Below are 15946 nucleotides of genomic sequence, written 5' to 3' on the forward strand. Positions count from 1 at the left end.
AGAGGAAAGAAAATGGATGAAATTTCTTTCGATTCTTTCGAATCGACGAATGAAGAACCATGTTTTTACGATCGAAAAACGAAGGGAATCTGTCTCCTTTGAATATCTTCGAAAACCACTTTAAATCGATGAACGATCTAAAATAGAAATTGGATTAAACAGTTCCTGGTATGGACGTTAAATTGTAGAAGATATTTCATTCTTTTACGAAGATATTGTTGAGAAAATTTATATAACGAAATATGCGCAGTACTTTTCTTTGTAACGTTTTTGTTATTTATTGGACAACTTATTTGTTCCATAAATTTGCCTTCTTTGACAATGTAGTTTCCTGAAATTAAGTACTTTTCATGGACTTCTGAAGTAGTTACTTTGTTGTCATATAAAAGAAAATTTCAAAGCTCAAAGTAAATCGTAGCGAGATAATATGATAAACTCCTGATGAGTGATGAAACTAAAATCGAATAATTTTTATCTATATTTGTATCAAAATACAGGATCTAACGTTTTCATAAAAAATATTCCAAAAAAGGGAAATATTTGAAGAAGAAGTGAAATGAATAGCAGAGACGTGTTTAAAGACTCGAACAAGACATATCAATTGCTAAAAACATTACGAATTTTCCAAACAAATTAGTATTATCCTACCCTTTTGGATAATAATAGGATAATATAAGATAGTAAATTTCAAGTAGTTTAGAGTATTTAATATCATCAAACGAACGAAACAATAATCTTCCGATGAGTACGATAACTAATTTTCTTTTTTTTTTTATTAAATTTTCTTTTTTATTATTCAATATACTTACTTACTAACTTTTTTTTTATTAAATATTAAATTGCATTAAATTTTCTCCATGGTTCTCTATGTAACAACAAGAGTACGCGGATTCTTTGTTGGCTTACACTTTTGTTAATCGCGAGCAAAGCTTTGTCCTCGTTTTATCGCACGGCGAAACGACATTTCCCTTTGGCGGGTTACCTTGGAACGAGGCGAAAAGAAAATTTTCAAACAAACCCGCGCCATTTTAACGGTGCTAAACGAGGAGGCATCGAGCCAAAGGTTGGCAATGAGGACGTCGCGTCCCTACGAGAGCCTGCCTTCGAAGGGTCCCTGAATTCATTTCATGGGCAATTACAATTAGCATTTATGCCGCGATTTGCATATCGTTGTGAGATAATTTCGCGAACGCTTAGCCTAATCTCCGTGTCAGATGTTTCAGCCGGTCGGCAAGAAACATTTCTGATCCTCGGAGATCGCCTATCTCCACGTGCAAACTTTTCGGCGAAAGCGATTTTCTGGATATGAAACTCGGGGACAACACATTGTCTGCTTTCTAAGATTGTTTCTACTTGTTTGTGATAGAAGTGGAAAGAAAGTGTTGAAATTTAGTACAACATTGGTTTATTGCATTCTTTCTAAGTTGAATTTACCGTGAAGGACTGACAACTGTCAACGTGTTTTTTTTTAAATGTTTATTGCATAAGAATGTAATAGGAAATATGTGAAACAGAGAAGGAACAGTTGCACGATTGAATAGAGTAAGGTTGCAAGTTGTTTGATAATTTAATTTCATAGGTTTAGAAGTTAAAGGTATATGATACGTTTAACAGTTCATTGTATTAGTATATTATGTTACTGTATAAATTACACAGCAGGATCACGTTAATTGAATTTGAAATTTCATAAACTTTCATGAAAGATTTAATATCATCATATGCAATGAAGTTTATATATAGATACATAACATAAGCTTCGTTATTGAGTTGTAATTGTTAAATTTGTATCTCATTAATTGTTTTTGATAAATTCATAATTCGTTTTTGATAAATTTGATAAATCGAGTTTATACAATCAGTACTATGTAATACTATAGTTTATAAATAAGAGTTAATAGAACCTACATGTGCTGAAGAATATTTCAGAAACATTATCTCATAGTACATCGTAAATTCTGTACTTATATTCGATAATATAACGAAAATTCATAATTATTTCAAACAAAAGAGAAATTTTTGTAATTTGAGATCATTTCTATATTTCATAACATAGTACAACACAACCAACGTATATCTTTTATCTTAACAAGCATAACAAGCTCATTCGTTCTAAAAATATACCAAACATATTGCTCAATAAAACATTTTACTTAACAGAACTTGGAACATTACATTTAGCTGTTACTCTATCAACTGTACCAATATCGAGCAACCCACGTTCCGTACACCCACGACAAGCTTCGTCTCGTTCACACTGAATCAACACAGCAATCGAATTTGGCAAGCGTATACACCCGTCGGTGTAAGATTAAATTGCAAAACGAAAGTAAACCATGCGTAGGATTGACCAAACTGACAGAAAGAGAACAAAGGGAGAATCGAAGAAAATCAGAAACAGAGTTGCTTGGAATCAGTTTGCAGCTTAACCCAGAACCAGAACGCAACTGATCAGACTCACGCCCTTAACGAGTCGACCCCCATCGGCCGCAAACGATCGTGCTCATGTGTGGCCACCGATGTAGATTTCAATTGAGCAATGTCTACCGACAGGGAAGTGGGTAATCCGAGTATGCTGCTATCACTGCCAGCGACAGCTTCGACACCCTCTGCGAACACCTCCCTGCTCGTCTGTCGCAAAAACCCTTTCGCAACGGGCCAAACATTGATTTTATTTCTGCTAGAATCAATCGAACTAAACACCGCTACAGGCTATCAACTTTTTCATTTTCTCTCTCTCTCTCTCTCTCTCTCTCTCTTCTAGGTTGTATATATGTATATATATTCGAAGTAGAGAATCAGATATTCTTCAGATATAGATTCAACTAAATCAGAAACACTGACAGTAATTATAAGCCGTAATGAGTAATCCGTGGATTTTTATGTAAATTTATGTTTTTCTGGGCACACTCAACGAAATATGTAGAACATAAATAGAAATTCGTTTTACCTATTTTATAAATTTTAACGAGTACTATATATAATTCTGTATATTATGTACATTTTGCGTAATTTTTGCATCTTTAAATTTTTCACGAACGCATGAAAATCCGTAGACTACTAATAAATATTCAAATATTTATTCATTCCACTTAGTAAAAAATGTTAATAAACTTTACTTTATTCATTTTTCGTTGCTTTATTTTGCTTTGCATGCCACATGGAGCTAAATACCACTTTAGGCTAAACACTAAAACTAAATGAGAAACTGGTATTAAAATAGTTTATCTCGATCTAGGTGGTCTGAGAAGCTTCAAACTATCTTCCCTCTTTTTTTCATACTTACTAGCCTGTCTTCGTGAATAGATTGAAATGATTTTTGGGGATGATCTATAATGAACTTTACGATGCGAACACCTTTTTATTTTTTCCATAGAATCCTCAGGTGTCGAAACAGAAAGACTCGTGCAACCGATATGGCTGTTTGGATCGAGTTAAATTAGATCGAGCGTTCAATTTAGCCGCAGCGTATAGCCGCGATATTGGATTTGGACATTTGGGAGCCCAGCAGGGAAAGTTCTCTGCGTAGCCAGTTCTCGATACGTTTTCCCCCGTGAAGAGGAAAGGGAGGATGGCTCGTGGAAATTCGAGGATTAAACTTGGCTATCGTGGCATACAGTGCTCGCTCATGCAACGATGAGGCATTTGTCGGTGGAAATCTGTCGAAAGCTTATCGCAAAGTTGTTGAGGCTGAAGATATCGTTACTTGTTCCGGCAAGGGATTCTGTTTGGCTGTATAACTAAAGAGGTAGTAGGGTTATCGTTAAGTTGTCATTTGTAGAGTTAGCTATTCGATTCCTCTACTCGAGTGCAAAGCGAAGAGGTTTAAATATTTCTAAATTTAAAGCTCTCAGTGTTATAAAAAATGTTAATATTAATATTATCATAAGATATATTGATTTTGTCATTTATCTTTCGTTTTAAACATTATTACTTCAAATAATTTAGTTTGATTCAGAAATTTGTATACAACTATTTAATTAATTTTGATTCATTACCATATGAATGAATATTGAGTATTTAGGGATACTGTATCTAATAATTTATTATATTTCTGAATTTTTATTTCGAAAACTGTAATTAAAACGATTTCGTGTTTTATTACTTGCATTTTCGTTACGTTGTTTCATCCAGTTTATAAGAAGTATATTTAATTAAGCGAAACTCTTTGCTCTGATACACGTACAAAAGCTAAGAAAAGAATAATAGAAGCACTATCTCAGAATATCGTAAAATAAACCATTCTTTGTTTTAAAACCGAATACTCCTTAAAAAACTTACAATTGAAAGCGTAACATTCAAGTAACGGTAACTCGAGTCCTGAGCAACTAAGTCTTTGGGACAACTTTTTCAACATCTCATAGTCAAACATCTGGATACGTATTGCATGTACGGTGTACTTTTCAACTCGAACACGAGGAACGTTTCTTTTAAGCGCGTTCTACGCGTACCTGTTTCCTTGGAATTCGTTGTACGAAATCGAGGGACAAGCACAAAGGGTAGAAGTTGGTCTGTTTCTTACAAAAAAGAAATCTCTTCCTTCCGCGCGAACTTTTCGACGTCGTTCCTTTCCTCTTCGTATTGACGTGTTCTCGACTGAAAACTGCGTAAGATGTTTCTCTTTTGAGGAGCGCGGCCGGGGATGGCATTTTAAGATAATTTCCGGCCGCGTGAGTCACTGAAGGATAAGCCGGATGGGGGATGACAGACGAAAGGGACGATGCGAGGCTGTAAGAAAGGCCGACGACAGAATGAAATTACTGGAATAAGTAATTTGAGGACAGGCCGAGTAATTGCCACTCAAAACGTTCAAAGGCGTTGCTCTTTTTTGTTGCACCTTTTCAAATTTACCGACTGTCACTGTCTCGCGATCTTTCGTTACATCTTTTAGGATGCTTCAACTTGATAAGCCATGCCAACGTCACGAGACAGCCAAGATGATGAAATAGAGTAAACAGTGTGAATGAAGAAACATTATTCTGAATTTAATTTTTACTATCTATTTCATTGTCTTGTTAGTTTAGTTTTGTTGAATCAAGTTATAGTTTGATCGTGTTTTATATATCTTTTTATTGAAGTTGGACGAAGGGAAAGGAAATGTATTTATGCGTAATATACTTATATGAGATTTTTACTCACAGTCAAATTTTATTATTACGGGTATGTTTCTCTATTAATATTTTCCACCTTTGAAACTATTATAATGCAATAAGCAATATTATATTGAAAAGGGGTACGTATATAACACCAAGAGTCTTATATTAATTTTCTTAAAATCTACCAGTTTATTTAAAATGTAATAGAAATCAACCATAATTAAATAGAATATAAAATGCGATGTACGTATTTTCAGCGTCGCGTTATAAAGTACATTACTTCAGATTGAGGGGGCGGTTGAAAAAGATGGTCACAGAGCTGTCACGGGCGAAGTATCACGACGTCTCTGTAATCAGGGAATATTTCAATCATCTCGTAATGGGATATTTGCCAGCGTAAGCTTGTGTTCTTTACGTACGTCACACGGGTGGATTTGCTTTCAAAGTAAATCCCTTACCTCGTAGCTTAATTCATTTTTTCTTTGCGCTGACCTTCGTATTTGTCCTTCGTAACCTTGACTCGTTAGTAGCTACTTTCCGCTTTAAGGGAACGAGTATTAAAGGGGCCCGTAATTCGAGCCTTCAAAGAAACCTTGATAGGATCGATGTTATTCGTATCGAAAGAAACTTTTAATTGCGTTCCTTCCATGCTTATTAGCATTATACATTTTCGGAAGGGTGAGTTTTTGTATGAATGAAATACTTACAAGGGAATGCATTTGAACCTGGATACTTGTAATAAGTTTATTTTCCAGTTTTCCTTCCCTTTTTCTCATAATATATATTTCAGTTTCGACATAAATCGAATCATTTATTTCATTCCTGCATATGGAACAGATTTCATAGATTTAATATCGTATACAATTTTCCCTTACCAAATAAATAATTTTCCTTCTTTTTTTCCAGAAAAGCTTTTTCATAAAATTTGAATTAGTTATTTGCTACTTGAGTCTTTTCGAAATATCCATAGTGTGTGTTCTTCGCCAATTTCCTATATCCAAAAAAAAACATGAAATTTCATAAAATAAAGTTACCTTGCTCCTTCTCTTTCGATACTTAAACCTACTAAAGAATTGATATTAAGAAATAGATTAATATAATCATAAGTCTTTCTAATCGTAAGCGTAAATATAAAAAGAAGCAGGTACATATATCGGCAATAGGAAGAGTGAAACGAACGATTAGAAGAACGAACGGTGCCGTATCGTGGAAGCCCCACGTATTGAGACCTATTAGATCGGTTGGATAAGTTAACCCGATCGTTCGATGACCCTTGACACGGCTGACACATTTCGGCCGCGAGATTCGTCCAATTCCGTGGTCGTAACCATGAATTCTGCTATACCGGAACCAATAACCGAGATTGGCTTTTGTTCCATCGCGTTGCTGGCCGAGTAATCTTTAGCTGCCACCTAAGAAACCCTAAGGATCACGAACACGAAGGTGATTTCGTTTAAGGTTTCTCCTTGTAGTACCGTATTCTCTTCTTCCCCCCCCCCCTCTTTTTTTTTCTTTTCCCGACGATACAGTCCTACGACCCACATATTCCATAGAAACGAAGCTCAACCCCGGTTATGTTACGAGGACAATATCTAATAAAAAGCAGAGTGAAGTGGCTCCGAGGGTGATGAGACTTGCTCTTTTATAAAGCTTTCACCGGAATTTTTCTCGTCATTGCGTTCGTCCCCGTCGAATCGCACCGGGAAAGGGAAGATTGTATAAGTGACAATTCGGAGGTTTTTATAGGACTGATGAAATCCCGGACATTTTATTCCGGGATTATCGTTCTGTACGCCTCCCGTTCAAACGTTATTTTCTGAGAAAAATGCTTCGTAAACATGTTGATGATAGCAGACGTTCTAAGCTATGATCTTAAATATTTCCCCCTTATAAGAATTTAAATTGACACCGTTAGCGGAGGAAAGGAATAGGTGTGTATATTTTCGCTATATAACTTAAGATAGTAACATTTTGCTTAAACACAGGGAGGGTTACTTGGTATTCATCGTGAGATACGGGTTTAAATATTTTTCCCTTTATAAGAATCTAACTCAACATGTTCGTGATACGAGTATATTACAATAGCTATGCAAAGTTATATTACAATATTTCCATGTGTTCGATAGAATGTAATACTTGTACATTAGAATGTGAAGGGCAGATAATGTTTGATTTAAAAAGACAAATACTTTGACAGGTACAATTATATCTTTGAGTATTATTGAATGATGTACTCACATTGCGGTATTCGTGAGTGAATTATATCTTTGCAACCTGTCTTATATAATACAAAATCGAGAAATAATGAACAATTTTAACCAGAAAACATCTACATTCGTACAAATGTTAATATGATATAATTTATTCCTAAGAAAGGCGACATCAAAAGGTAGCGAAACTCTAAATGGAAAAATTGTTATGTGCACGAAATTGGCAATTCGAGTGATGAATCAACTCGTGTTTTCTAATTAATAAGTTTAAGAACTTGTAACTGTAATGACATAGTAATTAAATACCATAAATTTTAAAAACATGTAAATCACGTTACAACAATATTTTGTCCTTAAAACGAATAATTCTTGTATCAGGCAACTTAAACACAGAACTCAGTGTAAGTGTTTAACAGGTTACCAGATACCAAGTAATTCACTCTGTACTAGCTATGGCATACTATATCCTAACAAATCATTATCTAAGCAATTAACATTCACCGGTACAAGTTCGTTAAGCTGTACAAAACAAACAGTTGTGCAGTACACAATCTGCACTAGCAATCAGCTTAATCGCCTACTGCACAATTCTAAATGGGCAATCGTTGCACAAATTCCGATACGCCATCCTGAAGCAAGTACGAAGTATATTAATCTCTGACGACCTTGACACTGGCTCGTCAGAAATTGCAAGCTCTAACATCATTATCCGTCGAGTTTAATCGATTCGTTCTAGCTGCAGCCTCCTCCTACGCTAAAACTACGTGTTCCATCCATTTACTCTGGTCCCTGTTCGCTTAACTTTTTCATCGCGATCGCCTCTGCATAAAATCATGCATTGTATAGTAATAGCGTATTTACTGATAATAAATAGAATAAATGATTGTATGCAATTATAGTATAAAAAATACTATACCTGTTAGATTAAGAACGTACAGAGACTACAAAAATATTTGTACACGCTTTCTTTTCCAATGAAGTATTCTTTTATCTATGATTAAAAAATTAACCTCTAGTTCTCTCTAATACATGTAAATAGTGAAACTACTGAGAAAGCATATTAAGCTTTTCTTGTGACAAATTGATATAAATTTTTATAATATACTAAATACTAAATACTATACATTACTACCTTTTTAACGTTAAAGTATTATATTGTTAATTATTATCTTCTTGAAGTATTCTTTAGTTGCTATCTTCTTTACAACAATCTGAATCTTCACAATTCTGTGAAATACATCCTTTCGTGGTGAATCATTATAATAATGAAAGGCTTAATATCGTCTATAGTTATCAAAAGGGTTAATATCAGTTCTGGGGAATAATCCGGTGAATATTTCGTCGACTTATCTGACAGTACGTGTAAACATAGCGTGCACGCGACGCGTAACAGCGCATCGCGTTATCTGTGGCGATTGCCAGCCAGGGGTCGTCGCTCGCCGGCACTAATAGATTCATTAGGGGTAGACTGTACACCCTTCGAGTGCATAGCGAACCCTAAATGTATGCGCGTGCAGTCTATTTCTACGTCACGCGCCCCTTCGAACGTTTACTCCGTCGCAGGCAACGTGTATTCATATCCAGTTCATTCTAGCGCGCAACTATTGCGTTGATTCATTCACCAACGCTTTCTCGACGGTGTTATCGATTTGTTCGCGTGAATTCTGCTTTACCACCCATATTACGTAACTCTGTGTACCCGTGTGCATTCACTGTTTCGCGCGTACGACGCCTTCCCTCGAGGTGTGAGTATCTGGCTTGTATTTCTGATAGTACTTGTTACGTGTAAGCTTGTAGATAGCGGAGATTATGCCAAGTTGATTAAGTTGATTAACTCGATTGTCGGAGCACAGTGTCGTTATAATTAATCTACAATCGTTAAACTACAATGTGTTCATGCAACTTTATGTTTTTTTATGAATAAAGGTGTAAGAATTAGAGATTTATTTGATTTGTAATGACAAATGATATTAATAAATATGTGAAAATATTACAATATGTGCTGTAGTTTGAATATCTTTAGAAATGTATACAAATTCGCGTCTAAGAATATTTGTTGCATTCTAATAACTACTATAAATATTACAATACAATTATACAAATAAATACTACGACACAATTATACAAACACTCTAATAAACACTAATTCAGTACTTCATTATGAGTGGTTGCTTATATTATAGAATACAATTATATATTTATAGTATACTTCAGAATTTCACCTGATCAATTCTTTGTCACTAAGCTTCTACGATTTCACGTTAGTGTACCAATTATTATTTACGACGTGTTTATTCATCAATTTATTCATCGACGTATACAATATAAGAAATATCATTTGCTATCATAATTAATTTCACATGAACCAACCTAATACATCTAACATTCTAACCATCTACAAACATATCCATCGACGTCGCCGATTTACCCTTGCGACTCTCTATTCAATAACTCACCCTGTAATACGAGCACCTTAGCTTCTCACGTGTTTACGCACTTGGTGTTCTTGTGCGCGATACATCACTCGCTAAGCACTCAAACAACCGCTCACTGACTCACGCACCGTGTTATCTACAGATTCTAGTCGAGTATCCTTGCGTTTCCACCGATTCGCGCGATATACGTATATCAGTTGTTTGAACGAGCTTGATGGTAGCTCGTTTACTTCATAACTCATTCGGTCATTCAACGACTCGTACTTTCCCCTGCAGCATCCCTTCCTGCACCCTGCGGATAACTCGCAAATCTGATTATCGATCGGTAATCAATATTGGTGCAATTTGGCCCTACGCCAACCTAGTATGTGTATGCTTGTGTGTGTCGTGTGCGTGTCCTTCGTCGAACCAAGCGGGGCGGCTTACCGGCTGACCCAATGGAGGGGATGATTGAAAATAGTGCACGTGCGGCACAGCTAATCGCGCTTTGAGCGACTTCAAACGAATCTCTTAGTATGTGTCTTTGGAATGGAAAATTTTGAAATTTAATTTGTTTCATTTGTATAGAAAATGATTTTAATTTTTGTAGCGTTGACTTTATGCGTCAATTTTTAGTCAAGTTTTTCGTGAATGGGTTGAAATTACCGCGATTTAAATTTTAATAGTACAGTGCAATAGGGGTGTCGAGGAAAAAGGTTGAACCATGTATTTGGTATTTCCTAGCCAATGAATTTTTTTTTGTTAATAATGAAATTGTTTTATTAAATTTCTCAGAGGTAGGTAGCTAATTATAAACGAGTCTATTATATTGATTTTGACTCGTAATATAATTTAAGACGTATAATCCAATAGGTTCAATATTAAGTAGCTCGGATCAACGATTCAAGTGTACAGAGCACTAAGTAGTTTATGTCAATGGTTTGTACGCCGTAGGCTACTATGCGGGTAAATAACAATGATTCTCATTATTCCTCAGTAAATGTTAATTGCAATTATCGACGTCTATAAAATCAAAGGAAATAATGATTGTGGTATACGTATAGTAACGGGAGTTCGTTCTTTTATTTACCTGCTCTATTAACCTTCACAATATCTCAAGTGATTCGTTCTGTATACAATTTAACCTCATCAAAATAAGTATCTGATTACAGTATTACATCGCAACTTCATCTTCATTCATTTCTTAATGAACAAAGCTTTCATAAAATCCTAATCGTTACTTGCGAAACAATTACATTAGCGTTTAATTTGTACCTCAATCGTTGGCAGAAGTTTCCTTGATGGAAACATCGCGAGTCCGCATTTAATTTCCTTCTTCTAGCTTGATACGCCCCCACGGATATCGATTTCTCGTTTAGGAAGCAATCAACCAGCACGAGCAAGCGGTTTCCTTAATACGTTTATTTCTCTCCAGATTTGATCCGGTGTCTTGTGTAAAACGACCGGACGAACCAGCTGCGGATGCATATTCATGCTACCTTTCATTTTCGTTCACAACTGTCGTCTAACCCCTTCCTATAAAGCGCTATCATATTGGTCTAATATAATTTTTCAAGCATATTGCGCTAACTGTAGTCAGTGCGTCGATATTGCATTTTTTGTTCGTATCGTTACTCCGTTAAAAATGTTGGTCGACTGGTAAAATGTTTTATAGGCAATTTTCTTCTGATATGAAGAATTCACGTCTGTTTCAATATTCATCGCATTTATTAGTTTGCATTGGAGAAACGCGCGTTTGACGGATAATAAAAAATTTCCATTGTCCTTTCAGGTCTTGTTCTGTACGATTCGTGACATATCTTGTTAGTTCGTGTTGGTATCTCTTGTAAAATTGTTAGTGGACTATTTGATGCGATGTTAAGAACGAAGTTTATACCTGTTTTTGACAGTAAGTGTATAGTATTTTGAAGAATTAATAAAATAATTGTAACTTTCTCTTAGAAACTACTTTTCTGATAAAGTTTATTTCACAAAAGAAAAAGAAATATATCTAAACACATATATAATTTATATAAGAAGGAGAAAGTTCAGAATTTATTTTATTTACAAAGAAATCTTCAGTTTGGTGGTTATCCTTTTCTTATATAAGTTTCTAAACGTCAATAGTTCACGAACAACGACATCGCGAAAATCCAAGAGCGATATCGTATTTTTTTGTGCATCGTGCATGCATCACCTACGTTAACGTTGTTTACATGGAAACATGATGGACGTTTTGGACGTGCGCCATTTCAACAACGCATCAATTCGCCATACATATCGAACGGTCGCAAGGTGTATTTTTTCACTTACGAACTACTTCGTATCTTTCAATATTTTAAATTAAATTTTACATAAATCATACGCACAATTATATGACTGAATTGTATAATTGATATTTTATATTCCATATTCTAAAATTTATCAAAATATTCTTATTTAATACCAAAACTACTTATTACTATAGCATCATAAAACCTTAATTTAAAAGGGTTGTCCTTATCCGCACTAATTTACAAAAAAATCATTGAAATCTTCAAAAATTTCTATACAAAACTACAAATTGGTCATTCTTGTAGTTTCAGTATTAATGAAATGTACTTATGTGTTATAATAAAAAATTCAATATTTTAGATAAAAAGTGGTACATTAGTTGATTAGAAAATGATATAATAGAGTCTTGTTTCTACTTCTTTATGTGTTCGTTTTCCCAGTTTCTACTTCAAATTTCTTCAATTTAATTCTATAAAGGAATGCTTTGTTCTTTCTCCGAAATGAATGGTTCGATTGAATTCTTGTATGCTTCGCAGTTCATTGTGGCGAGAGTAGGACAAGTTATACAATCGGAAAGAAAGATGAAAAGGAATTGTACGAGACCGTGTCTGTAATTTCGTGAAAAGGTGTGTGCGTGTTATATAATAATTTTCCGGATTCATTGTTCAGGAATTAATTTCTCATTTCTCGTTTCATCGTTTGGGCGCGGCCTTTTATATTCGAATGGAGAGAACGAAGTTCCACGGACCTCGTGATAATGAAAATGCCTGAAAATAGGTAATAAGTTGATTCGCCGTATTCAACGTAAATTCATACGTTTTTTCCTCTAAAGGATCCCGCATATTAACATTTGCTCGTTTCTTTCTTATTGGAATCATGAATCATACGTAAATCACCGTGGTCGTTTCAGAGTACGTTTGTATAAGGTCTCTTCTTTTTAGAATTTGATTTAGAACAGAAAAATTAAAAATGGAAGATATTATGGATATATTCCATTACTATTCATTACTCATATATTACTATATATTACTCATATATTTCAATACTATTGTCTTGCTTCTAGATATTAGACTTCGCCAGTGACATAACATGTCGTTAGTCAGACATTTTTACTTTAAGAAGATGTGAGTTGCGGTATAATTAGTATTTGAAAAAATATCTTTGAAAGAATTATTCTATTACTAGCTCTCAGTAGTGATATAATGCGTTATTACTCAGACATTTTCTTACTGTCTATATCAAAGTTATAAATTGAATATTATTATATATATACGTTAATTTGTAGTCTTATTACTTGGAAAAATATCACTAGAATGATTATTCTATTGCATGTAATCGTCTGTACACGTAGATATAACATATTATTGATTAGACATATCCCTCATATTTTCTATATTGAAGTTATAAATTGAACACTATTACATCAAATATGTACAGTATGTTAATTCACATTCTTGGTATTGCTCGCAAGGAAGAACGTCTGTGAAAACATTATTTTATCGCCTTAATTTTGTCATATGCGCTGAGAATATGTTTAATTCGATATTTACAATACTCTTTAATCTTATAAGAATATTTACAGAAGCGTAATAAGGTTGTTCCAAAAGTTTCTTTCGTTTTATAAGGAAATAGTAGATGCACAACATTTTTTACTTACCAAGTAAAAGTACAAAGTAGAAGATAAGTGATCGAATTTCCATGATATTCTCCAATTTTCTTAATTTTGCCTCACAAAATATTCACATCCTGTTAAAGCTCCTGAACGGTTTAACGAGACAGTGGCACCGGAGATCAGACAGAGATCCCGATAATAATTTTTTGCTTCCATCGGGAAACTTTCTCGCGAAATTTGGGAAGGCGGTTCCTGTCAGAAACAGCTTTTGGCGTGGTTTATGGTGTGCCTCTTGCACTTACCACCCTAGCCAAGGAGGAGCAAGGAAGGATTTCGGTAAAGCCCTCCGGCCGAGCATAATGCTCCCATTATCTCCAGTCCTTTCGTCTATACTGCGTGTGCACGTTGCTTCGCTAATGTACCGGGTGTCCATGTAATTTCCCACCTCCTGCGATCCGCCGAGCCGATTTCCGTTTACCTAAGCATGCTTGTGACACGATCGTAAACTCGGGGTACAAGACGATCCCGGAACGACGTTGAAACGAGTGAAGGTGTACGAAGAAAGAGGATAGAAAGAAGGTAGAACCCCGTGTCAGCCGGCCAGAAACCATTACGGTAATATCTCGCGGGGCGAACAAGTGATTTTTAAGAAGACCAGCCTGCCATTTCACGGCAATTTCGTCTCCCCATAAGCATCTCTATTCTCCACCTTCAACATCTTAGAGTAGCCGATGCTCGTATAACAGAACGATTATGAAAATTTCGCGTCGGTTTCATTTTACCAAAGGTATACGATCCGTTGGAGTATACCTTCTTGTGTATTCCTACCACGAACTTTGCTATCTCCTCTATCTTGATGCCCATCTACCATAATATTTTTTATGAGACGCTAGTCGTGCCAAGGAAAGATTAATAGGACTCTGAAGCTTATACGAAGATACATATGTAAATATAAAGACTATATTCGCCTTTATGTATCACGTACAGTAGACAATGCTCACGAAGATTCTATGTGTTATTCGTTCCAGATCCATCTGCTTCAGGCTCTTCCTGCGAGGATGACGAAGATGGTCGCCGAGTGGATATCAGAAAACGCAAGAACAGTCTGTACGCGTCTTCCTCGACTCGTGCTCTGTCAGTAGACAGAGAAAAAGAGCTAAGCTCGGTCGACGGGGCTGTGGTGGACTGCGTAGCCCTGGTGCATCTCACGGATCAATCACCCACCGAATCTAATCAGCCGGTCCGCCATCCATCACCCTATTACTACGGCGATTTGTTCAAGGTACCGGATCAAATAAGCAAGTCACAGCCGAACAGGTACAGAAAAAGCGTTAGTCTCGACGTACCGGGTGAACGTTCACGAACACCCGGTATACCGAAGAGAAACTCGGTGGCGGGTGATGGGGGTTCCTATTCATCTCAGCAACAACAACAACAACAGCAGCAGCAGCAGTCACAGCAGCAACATTATCAACAACAGCAGCTACAGCAACAACATCCATTGCAGCCACAACAGCATTATCAAAGTCAGGATCTAGTGAGCCCCACGTCGGGGAGCGAGCATGCTGTCCCAGCCAGAAACGAGATCCTCTCGTCGTGCATCATCACCGAGTGGGATCACACCCTCATGCCTCCTCATAGATTGTTAAGCCACGACCTACCAACCACGGTTTGTACTTGCGTCGCATCAGCTGAAGAAGAGGAGGATGAGCTAGATCAACGGCAGCCGCAACTAACGCGGCACCAAGTGCGCAAGCTACGTCGTACACGGAGGATAGACCCGCAACCGATACTCGTCGAGGACGAGGACGACGTGGAGGGAGAGGACGAGGGTGAGGAAGAGGAGGAGGAGGACGTGGAGGTGGAGGAAGACGAGGAAGAGATGGCTAGGCAACGTCACCTCTACGAGACGGCCTTTGATTGCAAGGTCAATCGCTCTGACGATGACCTCGATGACCTCGATCGGGTTACCAATCATCCTGTGTTGCATTCACAGGTACGTATCAATGTTCTTATCCTTTATCATCTACGATAGCATTCGATTATGTTTTATTTTTCTTACGATGTTGGGGTACTTTTATGAAATTTATTTGTTTATTTACGTATTCGATAAATATTTCTTCTACTTGTCATAGTAAATAATATAATATTAATATGCCCATATTTTTTCGCGCAATTTTCCTGTTTCTTTACGATATTAATGCTTTGTTTCATCGTTTTACGGAAGAAGATTCCAGAATTATCATTTTTACGGGAACATCTGCGTTTGCGATTTATTTCCCGAGTTTGCCTGTTCTCTGATATTAGGGAAACGCGGGGCTGTTGGTCTTTAATGAAAAGCAA

The 15946-nt window shown here is 36.2% G+C and overlaps 1 protein-coding gene across 3 annotated transcripts in view; it reads left to right on the forward strand.

Moving 5' to 3' along the window:
* The window catches only part of hwt (SH2 domain-containing adapter heavyweight), a 244732-nt gene that overhangs the window by 202515 nt on the left and 26271 nt on the right, over window positions 1–15946 (forward strand). For all 3 annotated transcript variants that reach the window (XM_033350395.2, XM_076625329.1, XM_076625336.1), the window contains one exon: window positions 14632–15599. In XM_033350395.2, coding sequence (XP_033206286.2) covers window positions 14632–15599 — 968 coding nt within the window. The remainder of the gene's footprint in view (window positions 1–14631; window positions 15600–15946) is intronic.

This window comes from Bombus vancouverensis, chromosome 2 (assembly GCF_051014615.1).
Source record: "Bombus vancouverensis nearcticus chromosome 2, iyBomVanc1_principal, whole genome shotgun sequence".
NCBI classification, from domain to species: Eukaryota; Metazoa; Arthropoda; class Insecta; order Hymenoptera; family Apidae; genus Bombus; species Bombus vancouverensis.